The sequence below is a fragment of the Alosa pseudoharengus genome, unplaced genomic scaffold (assembly GCF_046254945.1).
Source record: "Alosa pseudoharengus isolate Yale_2024_CS ecotype anadromous, Long Island Sound unplaced genomic scaffold, YU_APseudo_1.1 YU_APseudo_1.1_scf_18, whole genome shotgun sequence".
Taxonomy (NCBI): domain Eukaryota; kingdom Metazoa; phylum Chordata; class Actinopteri; order Clupeiformes; family Clupeidae; genus Alosa; species Alosa pseudoharengus.
In genome coordinates, this window is record NW_027468650.1 from 33,879,850 (window position 1) to 33,899,857 (window position 20,008).

The 20,008-nt window shown below is 43.5% G+C and overlaps 1 protein-coding gene across 1 annotated transcript in view; it reads left to right on the forward strand.

The window, feature by feature from the left end:
- The window catches only part of l3mbtl4 (L3MBTL histone methyl-lysine binding protein 4), an 87,954-nt gene that overhangs the window by 23,412 nt on the left and 44,534 nt on the right, over window positions 1-20,008 (forward strand). The window contains exons 11-14 of the mRNA XM_076291019.1: window positions 5,594-5,679; window positions 6,573-6,683; window positions 10,225-10,339; window positions 14,732-14,843. Of these exons, the coding sequence (XP_076147134.1) occupies window positions 5,594-5,679; window positions 6,573-6,683; window positions 10,225-10,339; window positions 14,732-14,843 (424 nt within the window). The remainder of the gene's footprint in view (window positions 1-5,593; window positions 5,680-6,572; window positions 6,684-10,224; window positions 10,340-14,731; window positions 14,844-20,008) is intronic.

The following is a 20,008-nucleotide window of genomic DNA, read 5'->3' on the forward strand; positions in this document are numbered from 1 at the left end:
GATTCTCTCTCTCTCTCTCACACACACACACACACACACACACACACACACACACACACACACACAGACTGCTTGTGTCACATTTAAATCTATTTAAAGTCACTGAGTCACTTTTGTTTGTTGAAAACCCAAACAACCCAATTGTTTTTGAAAACCCAAACAACCCAAGATAATGACATATTCCAGTATCATAATAACTGAGTGTTGAAATAGAAAAATAATGTGTGAAAAGTAAGCAGTAATATCAGCTCATCTTAATGTTTAGGCACATTATTGTACATTGCTGCTTATAACACTTTGAATTGATATTATATCAGTTCTGAAAGGGATTCAAATGCTCCTCTAAATGACCTGTAATCACCTGATTTTTGATCAGGAGTTAGTTACAGTCATCTGATGTTTTTGTAAGAGATGCTTTTGTATTTGATACTATGGAGCAGTAATTGTCTCTTCCGTGTGCTTTTTGAATAATTGCACAAGAGTCTTGTGACGCTGCATGCGCTGTGCACTGTGTGGATATCCTGTATAGCTGTAATCAAGGCTGTGGAGTTATGATAAATAATTGCATCAAGGTTTGGACAGATCCATCTATTTTCTGTCATTTTCTCCTTTTCCACTGTGAAGGTAACGAGCACCTTTCTCCTTGATGCCCTTGTGTGTGATCATTAAAGGCATTAGCCATAGTGGAGCGTCAAAACACTATCATTTGTGGTGTCTGGAATCCATTAGACCGTTATTATAGTGAATTTCAATGCTATCCTTGAAAAACATAGGCCTGTTTCTCCCTACCTTATCCATTGTGTGCTGTGTCACGCTGACATGAGTCACCTAAACAGCAGCTTTCTGACATTTACTCGTAAAGGTCAGAGATGGTTGTCATTTTTCACTGAACAATTTGCTTAGCTTGGTATTTTACCAAGAGGGCAAGTCTCAAAATGCAAATCTGATGAACATCAAATGGCATGACTAAGTGACTACAGTAAGTCATTTCTTGGTCTAATTGAAACATTTAAACGTTGAATGATGCTTGCATTGTTGTAACACTTAGCTCCAAATAGGGTGCTATATTTTCCTCTATTTAAAGAAACACAACAACTTTTTCGGGAAGTTAGCTTCAGGGCATGCATTTCTTTTCAGATCCCTGAGCCTGAAATGTATCAATGTGAATAATCAGAGCCGTATAGAGAGAGAGTGTGGCCAACTAGGGAATCGAATGGGTGCCGTGTTGGAGACCAATATTTCTGTAAGGGCCTTTTACATATTGACAAACATTGATGATAACATTGCCTGTTACAATGGTGAAAATAAGCGATTTATTTCAACATAGCATATTCTGTTATATCGGTGATCTAACATTGGTATCCAACATAGCGGAGTTGGCCAAACTCTCTCTCTATATATATATACGGCTCTGTAATGAAGCCCTTTAACAGGGACTGAAAATGTATAGGTTGCCAACGAATACTGGCATCAGCACAAATACTGGTGTAAGCGTAGTATTAACATCATGTGCTTTTTTCACACATATTGCACACATTTTTTTAACACATATTATTGTATTCCCATTTATTCAACACACCCAATTGGTGTACATTTGGATAAAATGCTTCTCCTAGTATAGTGCGGATCCTTTCATCAACACGTTTGCCACTAAACTTTTGAACTCAAGACCATGTTAACAGTTGAAGTACACAAATTCAAAAAGGTTTACCACGGTGTTAATTCCTTTCCAGTAGAGAGCCTCGTAAGCTAAGCCAAGCATTCACTGGTCTAATACATCCGTTTTCATCGCTGATGTATCTGCAGATGCAGCCGATTAGGACAAGTGATTATCCCTCCTAATTCAATATAGCCTTGCATCGGCCCCGAAGGGCCTGGATGCAGATACGCACAGATTCACAGTCCCGTGGATCAATCTGGCAATTTGACCCCCCCACACCCCCCACCCCAGGTCTCTACGATCCGTCTGACATCAGTGGATATCGACCTGTCAGTTTACTGTCATGTCACGCTAGGTGAGTCATGCTTAGGAAGCCGTTTGTACAGGCGCAGTTGAACCAGGATCCGTTTGAGAGAAAAAAATGTGTTTCAAACATGGAGTGAAGCGTGGAAGCATTTGTGTGTTGTTGTTTTGTTTTTAAACTGTTAAATCAGTTGACGGATTTGACATTTCTCTCACATTTCTGGCATTGATTGCCTCTTCCGATTCCGCTACCGCCGCCATTGCAGGAGAAGAATGAAAAGCTCCGCGCCAGCCGGATCAATGTTGTCTGTCCACCCCAGTGAGGAGGGCAAAAGGCTCCAAACGCACCGAGCAGCTGCCGCTGATGCCACCATTACATAGACCACTATAATTACGCAGCACGGCATTGATCTTAAATGGTTTCAACGATTGTCACTCTCCTGCTAGGGCCTCCGAACCCCACCGTGGCTATCACCAACACTAGCGTGCAGGCTCCTCACAGCGGCCCTTATTTATGTAGACCAGAGTTACTAACAATAGCATCGTGAGGCCGCCAATAACTCACTGCAGCTCCAAAAGCAGCTGTAGTGTTATACAGGATGATTGCAGAGTTCAAATTGAAATGGTGAATCCCACGAGAAATATGCATAGTGATAATGTGAGTAATTTCATAATAGTGTGCAGGTGCCCAATAAAGGCTGGTTAAGTGCTTTAAAGTGGAGTGGAATGGGAACGGTGCGGGTTGAGTTAAAGTGGTTTGCTGGGAGTGGATTTAGGAGCTGTAGGTGCCGCGTTCATCGCTGGCTGAACAGTGCGGGGATCCAGGTCAGCGTATTTGGTGCGGAGTCCTGGGCAGAACCAAACTGCCCCTCTGGGCACTCTATCTCTTCCCATCCTCCCAAATCACTCCGTTGCTGAGTGTCTCTTTCTCCTGCCCTCACACTCTTGCCCTCCCTCACTCTGTCTCTTTCTCTCGTTCTGTTCTGCTGAGTCCAATTGCCTGCCCCAGAACTCCCCTCTCCCTCTTCTCTCTCCGCTGCTAAACTGCTGTGGTCATCAAGTTTTTTTCTCTCTCTCGGTTCTGCTGTTAAATCCAGACGGACATTAGGTCCATTAAGATTCCCTCCCAGGGCAGAATCATTGTACATTAGATTGCTCTCTGCATGGAGCATGAGCACTGTGAGGAGGGAACGAGGCCTCAGTGTTATCACAGCATTATCTGGTAGGTATAACATTATTGTAACGCAGGCCCATATCTCGCCTGGCTAAGAGAGCGTGTAATTGACCACTGGAAAGTTTGCAGCTCTGACAGATTTTCTTTCTCTCTGTCTCTCTCTCTCACTCACTCACTCACTCTCTCTTTACTTCTCTTTTTCTGTTGTTCCCTCTCCTCTTTCTCTCTGCCACTCTCTCTCCATCTCTTCCTGTCTTTCTGTCTCTCTTGTGCGCTCTCTCTCTCTCTCTGCCTATCTCTCCCTCTCCTCCCATCTCTAATGCGCTCTGCTTGAGAGCGTGTAGGCTGTGTGGCTTAGCAGCATGGCCAGAGGGAAGTGTGCTATAGACTGATAGCAAACTTGCCTCGCCTGTGAGGTGGCGTTTAGAGGAATGACTTGACGAAGCACAGCAGAACCAAACACAAACTGGACGCTATCTTTTCTTCTTAAGTAACCTGAGTTGTGCTCCATATGCATTGCAAATAACGGCAGGTCCATGTTGGCTGTTCATTTGCATTTTGTGGCTCCCTCCGGTAGTGGTCATCAGAATATTATCCTGGCTATATATTCCCCAGGCTAGTCTTGTTGCTTAGAGTCAGAGGGTATGTTGCAATCAGAATCAGAATTGACTTTCTCTGCATGGGCTTACTGTAGGTCTATCCTTTCCACAGAACAGAACAGGTGTTTGAACTTGCTGGAAAAAGTATTTTGCTGAATAGAAACATCTGTGTTGGCACCACTCATTATATTGTTATAGATGCCATCCGTGGTTCAGTTTTGGTCTTGTGAAAGTTTGTCAGTATTTGAGATCAACAGCCAATCAAATTGCACCCCTCTCTCCCATGCCTCTGAAGCAGCTTGTTGATTGGCTGAGATTGTTTATCAAGCCACTGTTCGATTCTCATTTAGAAAGCTGGGACTGTACACAGACATCAGAGTTTTTTATTTATTTATTTTTTTTTTTTTTTAACACAAACACTAAATGGACAACTAGAAGACGGTGAGGACCAAATGCTGATTTTAACAAAAAATAGAACCATTATCTACAACTTTAAGCTCTCCAGATACTGAGTCTCACATCTTACCGGGGTAGTGACCTATTCCTCGCATGGTTGTCTGAGTTAAAAAAAAAGAAGCAAGAAACAACGTCAAGAAACAAAGAGCTAGGTGTTACATCTCTGTGATCCAGTGCATTTGGTGTAGAGCATAGGTTCTCAAAGTGCGGCCCGGGGGCCAATGGCGGCACACGGAAACATTTCCGGCGGCCCGCGATAACATCTGATAACATCTGTAAAACTGTACAACTGTACTGTGTGCTTTGAAAAGAATGAATCTCCGTTTCGTGGCCGTCAGGTTTTCCTGTGGTGCTTTGGTAGCTGGAATTGGCCCTGAATGAGGCCTATGCTGATAAGAAACAAGGCACACTGAGACTGTTTGTTCTAAATAAGCTTGTACATGAAATGGACTGCAACCAGAACTGTTATATCCCAAATGTGTCTGTTGAGGGTAGAGAACCCCAGGAATTGTGTGTGCATTGCCATTTTTCTTAAGATTTTCACAAGTTTTGCCAGGTTTAGCCTCAGTTATGAATTAAAATATGTTTAATGCAATAAATGTAAACTGTAGAGATGTAACCTGGTCATTAAAATGATTAGAAATGGGATTTTTTTCCAGTTTTTTTTTTCTCTTTTTCTCCCCCCGCCCCTTTGGCGGCCCTCAGTTCAATGTTGGGTTCCTGAATTGGCCCTCAGCAATCAAAACTTTGAGAACCCCTGGTGTAGAGTTTGAGCACAGCTGTTGAAATATACACAGGACAAAGCTAGATACTGTAAGGCCATTATCTGAACATCTCCAGTTTTCACTTGGTAAACACCAAGCTCCCAAAAGCCCTCTCTGTTCTAACTCATTTGGTTTGGGGGGACGAGTGTTTCAGACAATCCCAACAATCAAAATTCAGACAATCTCTCTCTCTCTCTCTCTCTCTCTCTCTCTCTCTCTCTCTCTCTCTCTCTCTCTCTCTCTCTCTCTCTCTCTCTCTCTCTCTCTCTCTCTCTCTCTCTCTCTCTCTCTCTCTCTCTCTCTCTCTCGTTCACTCTAATCTGAAATTGTTCTGTTACAATTGAGAACCGGGTATCCCGCAGTGGAACTAATGCCTATTTAGTGGACCATGCGGTTTGGCAGCCCCAGAAGCACACTTGTGGCAAATCCCACAAATCCATTAAGTGGTCTTTGAAACAAGTCCTGGTGGCTCGGAGACTCAAAGAGTGTTTGTTAGCCGAGTCTGTTAACTGAACATCTGTATGCATTTACAGTACGCTGGTGTTCCTGTACGAGGGACAGTATCAAAGCTTTTAGTTTTAAAAGCATGCGTACAGTTCCTGCTTCAATCTGACTATGTGTTTGGCTTGTGTTCAAGGACACCCCAATCCAGAGCATTTCCTTTGGGAGGAGTACTTAGAAGACAATGGTGCCTCTGCCGTTCAAAGCCAGGCCTTTTGTATGGTAAGTGCTGGGAGAGAAAAAGTGTGTGAGCCACGGCCACAATACAATACAATCTGTGCACGCATTTATCATCGTGTGTGTGTGTGTGTGTGTGTGTGTGTGTGTGTGTGTGTGTGTGTGTGTGTGTGCGTGTGTGTGTGTCCACATGTGTGAGTGGGTGAGGATAAGCTACTTCTTGTGTTTGTGTTCTGTCTTTTGTGTTTAGTGTGAGCTGTGGTTATTGATGTGTGCTGTTTTTGTTGTTGTGTGTGTGTGTTGTATGTGGCATTGTGTGTTTGCAGTGAGCTTTTCCTACACTGCAGTCTTATTTGAGGATGAAGTGTACAATAATAATTAGAAGTTGTAAAAAAAGGATAAAACTAAACACCATTCTTTAACAAAATGAAACCCCAAAGGTTACATGAAACTGCATTAAATCTGAGTGGCAGTTAAATTAAAAACATGACTAGCTTCCCCTCTGCAGGGTGTTACTGAAGTCAATTGTGAAAAACAAATATTATTTTCTGGGTTTTCAGGAGGTTTCTTGGCCATTTTACTTTTACAAATGGAAGAAATGCTTGGTGTGGTGTCATGTCTTGCTTGGTGGCTAGTTGGTTGTTTATTTGTGTACTGCTGGACTGCTTTACTATGTTGTATGTAGGAGTACATTTCAAAAGCTGGTCATGTGACTAATGTCACTCTGTACCATTAGACCCAATACACTTCACAGAATCACTTTAGCCTTTAACTGTGTGTGTGTGTGTGTGTGTGTGTGTGTGTGTGTGTGTGTGTGTGTGTGTGTGTGTGTGTGTGTGTGTGTGTGTGTGTGTGTGTGTGTGTGTGTGTGTGTGTGTGTGTGTGTGTGTGTGTGTGTGTGTGTGTGTGTGTGTGTGTGTGTGTGTTTTCTTCCTCAGAGTCCTCCTCACAACTTTCAGGTGAACATGAAACTTGAGGCGGTGGACAGGAGGAACGCCATGCTGATCCGAGTGGCCACCATCGTGGACACGGAGGACTATCGGGTCAAGGTGAGGAGACGACCCCTGACCTCCGTGTTTGGTCAGACACATGGTTCAACACGACACTGTTGAAGGTTGTGGGGGTTTGGACAACGCTCTGCTCTTGGAGGCTGTAGCATATGTTGATCTGTCCTTTGTGAAGACGCTACAGTAGATTGAGGTTTGCAGGTGTTTGCGGAAATGGGACTGAGCCATGGTGTGTGGGTCTGCCTCCAAAATGTGCATGTGCAGTGTTGTAATCCACTTTGCTTTCTTTTACTGTAGCTTACTACAACACTGCATTGTTCTAGACAACATCCCACACTGCTGAACAGTACATGCTAGTGTACAGTACATGCCCAATTTGAATCAACTAAAACTGTGAGTTTTGCCTGCGCAAACTTACAAGGTTAATAGTACAAAGCATCTGCCATCTACCTCTACCAAATAACTCTGTCACGGTGGCAAAACAAAAAACTTTCGGATATGAGAAAAATAAATGAGTAGCCATTTGTGATTCCTAAGTGTGCAAATCCACAAACAAACAACCACATTTAAAGCAAAGGTCATATCTGTTAGTGTAACTTGGACTATTTAAGTGATAATCAGTTCTCACATCTTTTGCAGGCGCTGATATTTCTGTATAGCTTGCCCTCTCTAAAATATTTCATTTTAGGCTTGTACTGTATCAGCAAGCAGAAGCACATACAGTAGAGGCCGTGGTAAGATTGGTGCATGTACGCCCATCTACGCTGACTCTAACTGGGCATCAGATTGCTATAACCCTGGCATTATAGCTATATGACTGACTATAACTGGTCATGTTGGATCATGGGAATCCATGTTTGAACAGTCTCTGCTAACTCACTGTTATTAATACCTGATTGTTTGATCAGTCATCAGCCAGGAAAAAACTTGGGGCAAGAATGCATATTGATTTGCATTGATCTTCCTCTTTACAAGGAGCCATCTTTCTTAATCAGACCCACTTCACTGCACATCAAGCCGTTTTTTCTGTATTTATTTAACTACATGAGGGCAGTCATTAAACGCAAAGGTAAATTTGCTCAGCCATATATTAATGCCACATTAAAGACTGCTTTCCTAATTGCCCTTCAGGTTGAAGAAGTAATGACTTCCCTGAATGAATAGGAGTCACTATTTCTAAGAGATGTTTGTCAGCACATTGGCCACTAATTATGTTTAAATGGCCAAGATGAATGGCAAGATCAGCAGCAATAGTCAGCAACATGCAGTGCAGTCTGGCATTGTCCCATGCATTGATTTTTTCTTTCTTTTTTTCTTTTTTTTTTTAAAGAGGGTAGAAATACTCGACTCGGGCATTGTGTGTGATATTGATGTGGACTCATCGAGGTTGTGATGAATTTGTGAAAATCTCCCATAGTGCCCACTTGGCAAAAAATTATCTGTGCGGATCATGCAGGATATGAAAAATACGTGTACAATACGTGTGAGAGAGAGCTTTATGTAGTTTATGCTGGATAGGAAAGATGAAAAGTGTGAGTGTGTAAAGAAAACAATTAGATTTGCGCAGATGCTAGATTGGAAGTGTGTGTGTGTGTGTGTGTGTGTGTGTGTGTAAGCAGCATCATCATCATCTGATTACACTGAGCAGTCCTCTCCTGATACCTCAGGCTCAGTGCAATAAATAATTAACATCTCGAGCCTGGTGTAGCCTCCGAAAGGCTCCTGCATGCAGACAGGCACGTCCCGACTCATTGGAGCTGTTTTCATGTCTCGGTGCTGTGTGCTGTGCAGATGCATTGATTCACACTTCATTCATCTGAGAAGTAGTCATCTCTTTTGAACAATGCTTATTGAATTACACACAAAACTTACTAGGGCTACATCATTACAGCATTTAGATTGCGTATGTCATTAGTCTATATGAATACTCCGTGGGAGTTTATGACCTATTGTCTCTTTTAAGCCTGTGCTAATGTCTTTTAAGCAGCACTGCACTATAAGAGAGAGTATGTGCCCTGTGCATTGCCCCTTGCTTACTTGTGCTAATGATTCATTTGGAGTCATGTCAAAAGTAGTGACAACAATCTATTGGATTCTGATTGGAATGGTGATGTTGTTGATGAGTTCATTTTAATTATACTAAGGTGCCTGAATCATCTCCTTGTTCTTGCAGTGAGTTAAAGGAATTATCCGGAGTAAAATGCACTTTAGATCAATTTACGGATGATTGGGAGTACACACGTTGAGTTGACATCAAAATCATGCCATCTTTAGGGGAAAGTCCTTAGGAGTCGATTGCCAAGTATGGGAGTAACAGGCTCTGGAAATTCACAATTGTGAATTTCGGCAATCGACTCCTACGGACTTTCCCCTAAAGATGGCAGCAAAGATGGCAACATTTCCGGAAAGGTACTGGCTTGATGAAATTCATTCTGGACTCTCTATCCGACCACATAAAGACCTCGGGATACTTCGGTTTGGCTTTAGGGACCCTCTACTCACTACCACGTAAGTGTAATGTTGTTTGGAACTGTAGAAGAGGTATAAAAATAGTGTTTTGTAGTGGCGAAATAATATGCCCTTCTCACTTCCACGCTAACGAGTTTTGACTAAAAACGGTAAAATCGAACTTTCTCAAAACACATCCGAATGACATGATTTTGATGTCAACTCAACGTATGTACTCCCAATCATCCGTAAATTGATCTAAAGTGCATTTTACTCTGGATAATTCCTTTAAACTGTACGCGTTGGGATAAGTGAGGCTTGAAATGAAGTGAATCCCCCACCATAGACGCTGATCTGATTTTTTCCAAATAGGTTAGCACCAGTCTGTCCACATACTGTACTCCCTGATCCAGCTTGTCAGTTCTTTTCAACCTCTTGTACTTACAACCATTTGGTCTCACCTGGATTTCAGTTGGCCGTGCTCTTTCAGCTTAGCCTAACTCTTCTCAGTTGAGAGCGTCCAGTCCACAGCTCAAGCCAGAACTGGGCTGTTCTGTGATCTGGCACTGCCAGGCTGGGAGTCAAGTGCTGAAACCACAAAGCTGCCAGGCTGTGACCACTTGAGACATTGTTAATGCCTCCTTTAGAAGATTTCAAGATGCACTCCAGCCATTGAGAAACAGTTTTGTCCACTATTAAGAGTTTTGATCACTCGTTTGGATCAGATGTAAAAACTGTTAAATTAACACACAACAAGGTCTTATTTTTACAAAGTGGCACTACCTTTAAGAACCAGTCTACTTTGAATATGTGTGTAATTTTGAACACCATTTGTGATCACAGGTATCACAGCTACACTTAACCTGAGAAGCCACCGTAAGTGGGAAACCTCTCAGTAGTAACCTCTGTATTGATTTGTCTCAAATTACTTATGGAGGTGTTTAGGTAAGTAGAGTAGACCTCTTACATTTTCTTAATGTATCACATAACTGAATTGGCTTTTTTTTGTAAATACAGTTACACAGCAGTTATCTGCCATTGTTAGGAGTTTAAAACAGAACTCCTGGATGTTTTGCATATTGTGTAATTGATTTAAGGAAAACAATTCTAAGGAAGAACCGTTTGTGTGTCACAGATCCACTTCGATGGCTGGCATGAGAAGTTTGATTTCTGGGTGGACTCCGACCTGCCCGACCTTCATCCTGTCGGATGGTGCGCCCGCACAGGTCACCCTCTGGAGTCCCCCCTGAGTGAGTATCCTTCTCTCCACCTCCTCTCTTTTACTTCTCTTTGTCTCTCTCTCTCTCTCTCTCTCTCTCTCTCTCTCTCTCTCTCTCTCTCTCTCTCTTTCTCTCTCTCTCTCTCTGTCACTTGCTCTTCTCTCAAGAACCTCGGCAGTCGGCACTCATTTGATCTTCGCTATCGATTGGCTTCCTCCCAGCCACCTCGAGTGGTAAATCTTCCTGACATTTATGGAGCTGCTCCAACCTGTGCCTAATGTCTTGTGCACAATCTGTTTCTTGGTTGAGAGGTTACACGGTGAACCGGCCTCATCTACTGTCACATCCCTTTTGGCCTGCAGACGGAAACATAGGAGATCAAAAATGGAATCAAACAGCTGTGATTTAAGCTGTTCCACTAAGCATGCTTTTTTTTACTATTCCAAAAGCTTCACCCACATTCTGTATCCAGGAATGAACTCGAGTGAATCATAACCATGTAATGGCTACTCCTGGCTGTAGTTATGCAAAAGTCACTCATCATCAGTGGAATTTTTGTTTACAGAACTAAGCAACCTCAAGCTTTAAATGGACTGTAATGGGCGATGTGCAGTCCAACTTCTAACTTCTGACCTTTTGTCCTCTTTTCCACTCATGTCATGTTTTTGTGTTTACCTTCTCCAGTAACTCTGGTAGATTGCCCCTGACATAACAACTTGAATTGCCAATGCTGGGCAAATGAATGCACAAGAGAATTGACTGGAAGAAAACAGCCATCATACAGTAGCTTTCAAACTGAATAACTCCACAAACAAATATGTTTGTTGCTCGTCCCGGTAAACATATTCAGGGACTTGAGCTTATACACAACATTGTTAGGTTTCCAGAGAACAAGGAGAGATAGGAAAACTCCAGTTGAACGCAGGATCCCTTGCCTCTGTTTGTGTTTTGTCAATCTATATTAGCCGATGTTATAACGTTAATGGTGTTGTCTTGTGGCACTGCCTCAGGGGTTTGACGTAAAGCTCAAACACTGTTTTGAATTTAAATGACTTTGAGCGTATGTATGTTAGATAGATAGATAGATAGATAGATAGATAGATAGATAGATAGATAGATAGATAGATAGATAGATAGATAGATAGATAGATAGATAGATAGATAGATAGATAGATAGATAGATAGATAGATAGATAGATAGATAGATAGATAGATAGATAGATAGATAGATAGATAGATAGATAGATAGATAGATAGATAGATAGATAGATAGATAGATAGATAGATAGATAGATAGATAGATAGATAGATAGATAGATAGATAGATAGATAGATAGATAGATAGATAGATAGATAGATAGATAGATAGATAGATAGATAGATAGATAGATAGATAGATAGATAGATAGATAGATAGATAGATAGATAGATAGATAGATAGATAGATAGATAGATAGATAGATAGATAGATAGATACTTTATTGATCCTCAAGGGGAAATTCAAGGGTCTCAGTAGCATACAGACATAACACACACCATGCACTTACAGCAGAAATGGTAAACATAAGTATAAACATATAACTAAACTCCACTGTACAATAAAGACAGTAGAAGATAAGACAGATAAGAAAACTAACAAAACTAAATACACTATATAAGTTAAATTAAGAAAGTCCAATGTGCTTGAGGGTGATCAAGCATAAGACGCTTGTAGTGACAGGGCCGGGACTGGTGAGGTGCTAAAGGGAGTAAGTGTCATGGTGAAGGTGCAAACAGTAGTCCAACCATAGTCCTTAGTTATGTGTGCCTGGCAAGGTGCTCAAGAGAGTGAGTGTCATGGTGAAGGTGCAAAAAGTAGTCCAACATTAGTCCAACAGTGCAACAGTTCAAGAGTAAGGTCTAGAGACCAGCATAAATAATATAGATAAATAGAAGAGTAAAGTATAATGTAGACAAGGTAAAATAAAAAACTATTTCAGCGCAAGAACAGGTTGAGGTAATAGGGTTATAGTCATTCATTCATTCAGTATTGTAGCAGAAGCCTGACCGCAGCCATTGATCATGTGTGCTAATATAGCATGAAAAACAGTGTAGCAGTAAAACAGTAGTGAAAACATTAGACTGTGTACAATAGTAAAACAGTAGTAAAACAGTAGTAAGCAGTAGTGGGCAGTCAGTACTCAAAAAACATGGACATGGAGAGGGTGGAGAGGCAGGCAGACTAAGCAGAGAAGTCTATCTCTCCTCTTCCCTTTAGTGAGGCATTGAACAGTTCAATGGCCCTAGGAACAAATGACTTCCTCAGCCTTTCAGTTGTGCATGGCAGTGAGCGAAGTCTCCAGCTGATCAAGCTCTTTTGGTTTTTGATAGTGCTGTAGAGTGGATGACATTCATTGTCCAAGATGTTGATCAGTTTGTTTAGGGTCCTTTTGTCAGATATTGAAGTGATACACTCCAGTTCAGCTCCCACTACAGAGCCAGCCTTCCTTACCAGCCTGTCAAGTCGCCCAGCATCCTTCTTCTTTGTGCTTCCTCCCCAGCATACCACTGCATAGAAGAGGGCGCTGGCCACAACAGACTGATAGAACATCCTGAGGAGCTTGCTGCACACATTGAAGGACCGCAGCCTCCTCAGGAAGTACAGCCTGCTCTGTCCTTTCTTGTAGAGTGCATCAGTGTTGGCTAACCAGTCCAGTTTATTGTCCAGGTGGAGACCCAGATACTTGTAGGTGCTTACCACCTCCACCACCATCTCCTTGGTCTTTGAAGTGTTTAGTTGAAGGTGATTAAGTTTGCACCATTGCACAAAGTCAGGCTCCTGTACTCCTCGTCTTGCTCGTCCCTGATACACCCCACAATTGCAGTATCATCAGAAAACTTCTGCATGTGGCATGACTCGGTGTTGTAGCAGAGTTCAAATGTGTACAGGGTGAACAGGACTGGAGAGAGCACAGTTCCCTGTGGCGCGCCGGTGCTGCTGATCACAGTGTCAGAGAGGCAGTTCTTCAGTCTGACGAACTGTGGTCGCTCGGTCAGGTAATCTGTAATCCAGGTTACCAGGTGAGCGTCCACACCCATCTGCAAGAGCTTCTCTCCCAGTCTGAGGGGTTGGATGGTGTTAAAAGCACTTGAGAAATCAAAGAACATGATTCTCACAGCACTTTTCCCCTTGTCTAGGTGAGAATGTGTCCTGTGTAGAAGATAAGTGATGGCATCGTCCACGCCCACTTTCTCCTGGTATGCAAACTGTAACGGGTCTAGTGCATGGCGTACCTGGGGTCTGAGCATACCTAAGACCAGTCGCTCCATTGTTTTCATCACATGTGATGTTAGAGCTACAGGCCTGAAGTCATTAAGCCCGCTGGGGTGTGGTTTCTTGGGAATGGGGGTGAGACATGATGTCTTCCACAGTGTTGGAACTTGTCCGAGACGTAGACTCCAGTTGAAGATGTGCTTCAGTGGCTCCCCCAGTTCAGCAGTACAGTCCTTGAGCAGCCTTGGACACAGTCTGTCAGGCCCGGCTGCCTTCCGAGGATGGAGTTTTTTTAAAAGATAACTTACTTGGTCCGCTGAAATGATGGGGGGGGATGAGGGGAGTGGAGGGTGAGGAGGAGGAGGGGTGCTTCTGTGAGGGTTGTCGTGTGGCTAGAGACTGATGGCCATTGGCTGAAACCATTGTTGCCGCCCTACTCGTGGTCACCATGTGGGGGGAGAGGTGCGATAGCCTGATCAGCAGTGATGATGTTGAATCAATCTCTCCTCCACTCTTAAGTGTGGGAAGCCTCGGTATGTTCCAGATTCGTCCCTTTGTTAGGTGAGGCACAGTGACAACGGGAGAGATATTTCAACGCTAAATGAACAGGCATCCCTGTTGGTCAGAAGGTGTTGATGTATATTACTCTCCTATTTGGCCAGTCTTGTCACTGTGTAGAAGTGTCAGGAATAACACTAAGATCTTGAGTTCCCATCACAGAGAAAGCAATAGGTGGTAGAAATGTGCACTCTCTGAATCTAGACCTCATCATACAGTGGAACTGTTAAATATTCTCCTGCTTCTCTCTTGTGAGGTCTTATGTGGAGTTCTTTGGCTTTGACTTGAGAGCTTCGGTGTTCAGCTGTGAAGGTCCCTCTGTGACCCTGAAAAGATTTATGCGGGGGGAAAAGGTTCCTTTCTAAAACATTTAGCTTTTCAAAAGACTCTAAGCAGAAGCTTTAACTTAAGTGTATGCTATCTCTAACACTCTATGAGACTTTGTGAAATGATTGTATTTCATCTCTCCCACAGTGTCTGTGTGTGTGTGTGTTTGTGAGTTTCTTTGTGTATATATTTATAGATATGGGACAACAAATCCACGGCTTGTTTTTGACCCGTGTGTGTGTGTGTGTTTGTGTGTGTGTGTGTGTGTGTGTTTTCCTGTCCAGCACACATAGGACTTTCTGACCTCAAGAGCTCCGTCACCCAGGGAGTGTGTCCCACGCCAGGATGCCGTGGTGTGGGCCACATCAAAGGCGCAAAATACACAGGACACCACAGGTGAGTCATTCCCTGGGCCCCACACAGGCTGCCGTGCCAAAGGGAGATTTTACATAGAGAAGATGATCTCTCTTTGCACAGGCTGTCATGCCAAAGGGGTATTTTACATAGAGAAGATGATCTCTCTTTGCACAGGCTGTCATGCCAAAGGGAGATTTTACATTACATTACATTACATTACATTACATTTGGCTGACGCATTTTTAACCATAGCGACTAACAACATGGTAAACAGTTTAAGTTTTAAAGCAATTCTCGCAACAATTTTAGGACAATTTGAAAAAGGTAGAGTACAGTAAGAATAAGTGCATAAGTGAGAGCTGTTTTTAAACAGTTGAGTGTCAGTTCAAGACAGGTGGTAAGTGCTAGGATCAGCAAGACTAGTTGTAAGTAGTGCTATGAGAGGAGATGTTCTAAAGTGCTGGGTCTTCAGGAGTTTTTTGTTCCACCATCTGTTGTTCCACCAACGAGGAACAACAGATGAGAAAAGTTTGGATTGGCCTGAAGTGGCAGAGCTAGACGTCATTCGTCTGAGGAGCGCAACGGTCTGGAGGTAGCGTATGTCTGTATGAGGGCATTTAAGTAGGTGGGAGCAGAACCGGAGACTACTTTGTAGGCAAGCGTTAGAGCCTTGAATTTGATGCGGGCCGCCATAGGTAGCCAGTGTAGCTGAATGAGTAGCGGGGTAACATGTGCCCTTTTGGGTTGGTTGTAGACCAGGCGCGCCGTCGCATTCTGGATCATCTGAAGGGTTTCACTGTGCAGGCTGGGAGACCTGTCAGGAGGGCGTTGCAGTAGTCAAGTCGTGAGATGACTATTGCCTGAACCAGGAGTTGGGTGGCATCTTGAGTCAAGTAAGTCCTGATTTTCCGTATGTTGTAGAGTGCGAAACGGCACGACCGGGCGACTGAGGCAACATGATCTGAGAAGTTTAGTTGGTTGTCGAGAACAACTCCTAGATTTCTTGCAGCCCTGGTAGGTGAAACAGACAGGGAGTCAAATTTGATTTTGATGTCGAAGTGTATGGTAGGTTTAGCTGGGAGGACCAGCAGTTCAGTTTTTGAAAGGTTCAGCTGGAGGTGATGTGCCTTCATCCATGTAGCTATGTCTGAGACAAAGGGGTCATCAGGTGGAAAGGACAGATAGGTGGTGTAGATAGCAAAGAGAAGGGGGCCCAGCACTGAGCCCTGGGGGACCCCTATGGTGAGATAGTGAGGTGCAGATAGCTTTCCAAGCCATGAGCGTCCTGTGAGGTAGGATTCAAACCAGGAGAGAGCAGAGCCAGAGATCCACATGTTAGAGAGTATAGAGAGAAGGATGCGGTGATTAACCGTGTCAAAGGCAGCCGATAAGTCAAGCAGAGTAAGTACTGATGACCGAGCGGTCGCCCTGGCTTCCTTCAAGGCTTCTGTTACAGACAGCAGAGCCGTTTCGGTAGAGTGGCCGCTTTTGAACCCAGACCAGATCCAGAAGGTTGTTCTGTGAAAGGAAGTCAGAGACCTGTTTGGAGACTGCTCGTTCAATGCCTTTGGATAGGAAAGGCAGGAGTGAGACAGGGCGGTAGTTCTCGACTTGAGCAGGGTTGAGAAAAGTTTTCTTTAATAACGGTGTTACCAGGGCCGTTTTGAACGCTGTTGGAAATATGCCAGAGGTTAGCGAAGCATTGATCACATGTGTGATAGCTGGTGCAATGGTCTGGCTGATGGACTGAAGTAGGCTTGTTGGTATAGGGTCCAACAAGCATGTGGTAGGACGGCTACATGTCAGGAGTCTAGATACTTCACTCTCGGAGAGAGGCACAAATGCTGAAAAATATGTTCCAGCAGCCCCAAAGGTTGTAAGAGAGAATTGTAGAGAATTGACTGCTGTGCTGATTGCCGCCACTTTGTTTGTAAAAAATGAGGCAAGGGTATCCGCTGTAGGGCTGGATGGAGGAGGAGGCTGCTGAGGGTTGAGTAGCGATTTGAAGGTTGAGAAAAGTTTTCGAGTGTCTGTAGTGCTGTTGATTTTGTCATTGTAGAAAGCTGTCTTAGCAGCAGTGATGCTGGCTGAGAAGGAGGTTAGGAGTGTCTGGTAGTTTTTGAGGTCATCAGTTAGTTTGGATTTGTGCCATTTCCTCTCTGCGGCTCTGAGTTTTGTGTGCTGCGATCGGAGGACATCATTTAGCCATGGATAAGAGTGTTTGGATCGAGCTGGCCTTGTGGTAAGAGGGCACAGCTCGTCCAGACACGAGCTCAGTGTGGAGCAGAGCGAGTCTGTGGCATCATTAACCTCCAGAGAGGAGAAGGTGTTGAGTGGAAGTAGACCGGAGGCAACCACAGAGGAAAAGTGGGTTGGAGACAGATTGTGGATGTTGCGGCGGAACGTGACCATCAGCTGAGGAGACGGAGGCTGTTCTTTCAGGCTGACGTTGAACTGGATGAAGAAGTGCTCAGAAATATGGAGAGGCATCACCATGAGGGTGTCTGTGCTGCAGTTCCGAGTGAGGATCAAGTCAAGCAGCTTTGTGAGTAGGTGGGCTATTTTACATAGAGAAGATGGTCTGTCTTTGCTCAGGCTGCCATGCCAAAGGGGTATTTTACATAGAGAAGATGGTCTCTTTTTGCACAGGCTGTTGTGCCAAAGGGGTATTTTACATAGAGAAGATGGTCTCTTTTTGCACAGGCTGTTGTGCCAAAGGGAGATTTTACATAGAGAAGATGGTCTCTCTTTGCACACAATATGCCTCACAGTTGGCTTCTCTGTGTTGTAAATGCTGCTGTGCTGGGCAGCATACTGCAACAGGACACCTACATTTTAGAGTGAAGATTGATTGGACGTCAGCAAATTCTGTTTGGTGGTTTGCACAATAAGGTTTACTGCATATGGACACCAACATTTTAGAGTGAACATTGATTGGAGGTCAGCTTTTGATTTGCGGTGTGAGCTTGAAACAATTTCTTTATATGCACAGTACAGTCTATGGCTTGGAAACGCCATAATATGTCCAGAGTTCTGGTGCTAGTGTGGCAGTGAGGTGAAGTCCATGTGCTGTGTATTCACATTTTTGTGTGTAAGGATAGCAGGGTGATATTTCTGACAGTTGTTGGATGCAAATGCAATTCTTGCACAGAGTGATGTTTAAGGAGTAGACTTTTTCCTGGCTGTAGTTCAAAGATTAGGCCGGCTAAGCCTCCCCATCTCTCATCTATATTGCATTCCTACAGTCACAAAGGTTTATGGATCTTACAAGCAAGACATCGATTTGATTTAGTCTGCTCTGAGAGCTGGCAAATACAAATTATACAATACAAACAGGATTTTAAACATATTTGTAACAAATATTTCTAAATCACTAGATATACATATATATTGAGACATTTTGCCCAAGCATTATTTTGCCATCATATATCATATGAATTTTATGTAAATGTAGAAAGCAATCAATAATCCCAAAGAACTCTAGCCAATAGTAGCCCTCCTCTGCTCTGCATATATTGTACCAGAGTGCATTATGTCCTCTGTGACCTATGCAATCCATTCTTCTCTCATTTCATCTACACCCTTTTCTATTTTTTGCTTCTCACCTATCCGAGGGATCTAATCACTGCCCAATCAATTGGTTGTGGAGACTGCATATTCCACCTCATCTTGAAACAGCAGGACAAGGTCCTTCTGAAAGGCATTTCTGATTACTGTGACTCCTGGAGCCGTATGAAATAACCCGTCCCAAAGCTCCTGGGCGTCCATGATTCTCCTCTCCACATCTCCGGCTTCTAGATGGGGTTGAGCTTCATTAGTGCAAAATTTGCATCTCGTTTGCATGCATTAGCATGCAATTAACAGAAAATTGCCCAATTATGTGTCAGGCGGTCATACTTTTACATTTTTTTAGTGGTGCTGGAATGAAAGAAAGCCTCATTTGCAAGAAACAAAAACAAAGTTTCAGAGGCCCTCCAGTAGTTGCCAGACGTCTGTGACTGCTTTGCCACTCCGGCGGCGTTATTGCTTGTTGTCATTACCTTAATGCCTGGTGTCGGTGAGTGAATGCGATCGCTGGAAGCCTTGGCAGCCCAGATGAGGGGGGACCCAGAGCGGAGTTATTACAATAAACAACCCTCGCCACATCCACGGCCCATCTGTCACGCTGCGAAGGCGGCGTAATAAAAACGTTGCTTGACGCAACATATTAAAGCGCATAATCACGACTTCAGGAGGCACTTCATATTCCTCCGCTGTTTCCCCTTGTCTTCATTAAAGCCTTCTTATTCATTCCAGGCCATTAGACTTGATGAAGCCAGTTGAGTGATAGTCGCAGTCGGAAAATTGTTTTTGCTTTATTACTTATTCCTTTATTTGGGCATAGGCCTAGTAATTGCTCGCAATTATGATGAAACTCAAACGGGTCATTTGGGGGCACCATAGATTTTGACTAGAAACTGTCGTCAGTGGACTCCGGGAGGCCTAGTGAAGGGATTAGCTGCTTAATCTTTGGAAGTTCCACTGGCTCATTTCAGACAAAATTGCAAAGAGGGGCAGATGAATTCGTTTCTCAAACTTCTCCAAAAATACCTCCCAGTGCTATCACTCCCAATGCTGCTATTGATTTTTTCCTCCATGCCGTGGGCACCGCAGAGAAGGCCATGGAGTGAGAGAGTGAAAGAGAGAGAGAGGAGAGGAGAGTCTCCTCCTTTCCCAGAGCAATAATTTTAGCCTCTTTCCATCTGTCTATTTTTAAGTTCCCAGGGAACCACTGGCATCAACGCTCACACGGCATCAGCGACGTCCCATCGAGCATCAACACCCTCCCCCAATTAAACAGAGAGGTATTGAGAATGTTGTCACAAGGTTGTCAAATTTAATCCACCGTGCGGCTTCCAGAAAGCAACAAGAGTTCAACACGGTTGGGTCTGCTGTCAGAAAGTGTCAGCGCGTAGAGGACGATTGGCTGCATTATTTTCCTTTCCCATGAATTGAAAGTGGAAAGAGATATTGCTGCATAGTGAATTTTGCATAATATATAGGACCTGAAGAGGAGTACTGTATTGTAAGTCATATATTGAGTCCTTAATCATAGTCTTTATATTATGTAAAATATAGCCTGTCGCATGGACTGTTAAAGTGATTGCCCATCACCGAATTTTGCCTTTTTCTTCTTCTTTGGCTGCCTCATACGTCTCTTGAGG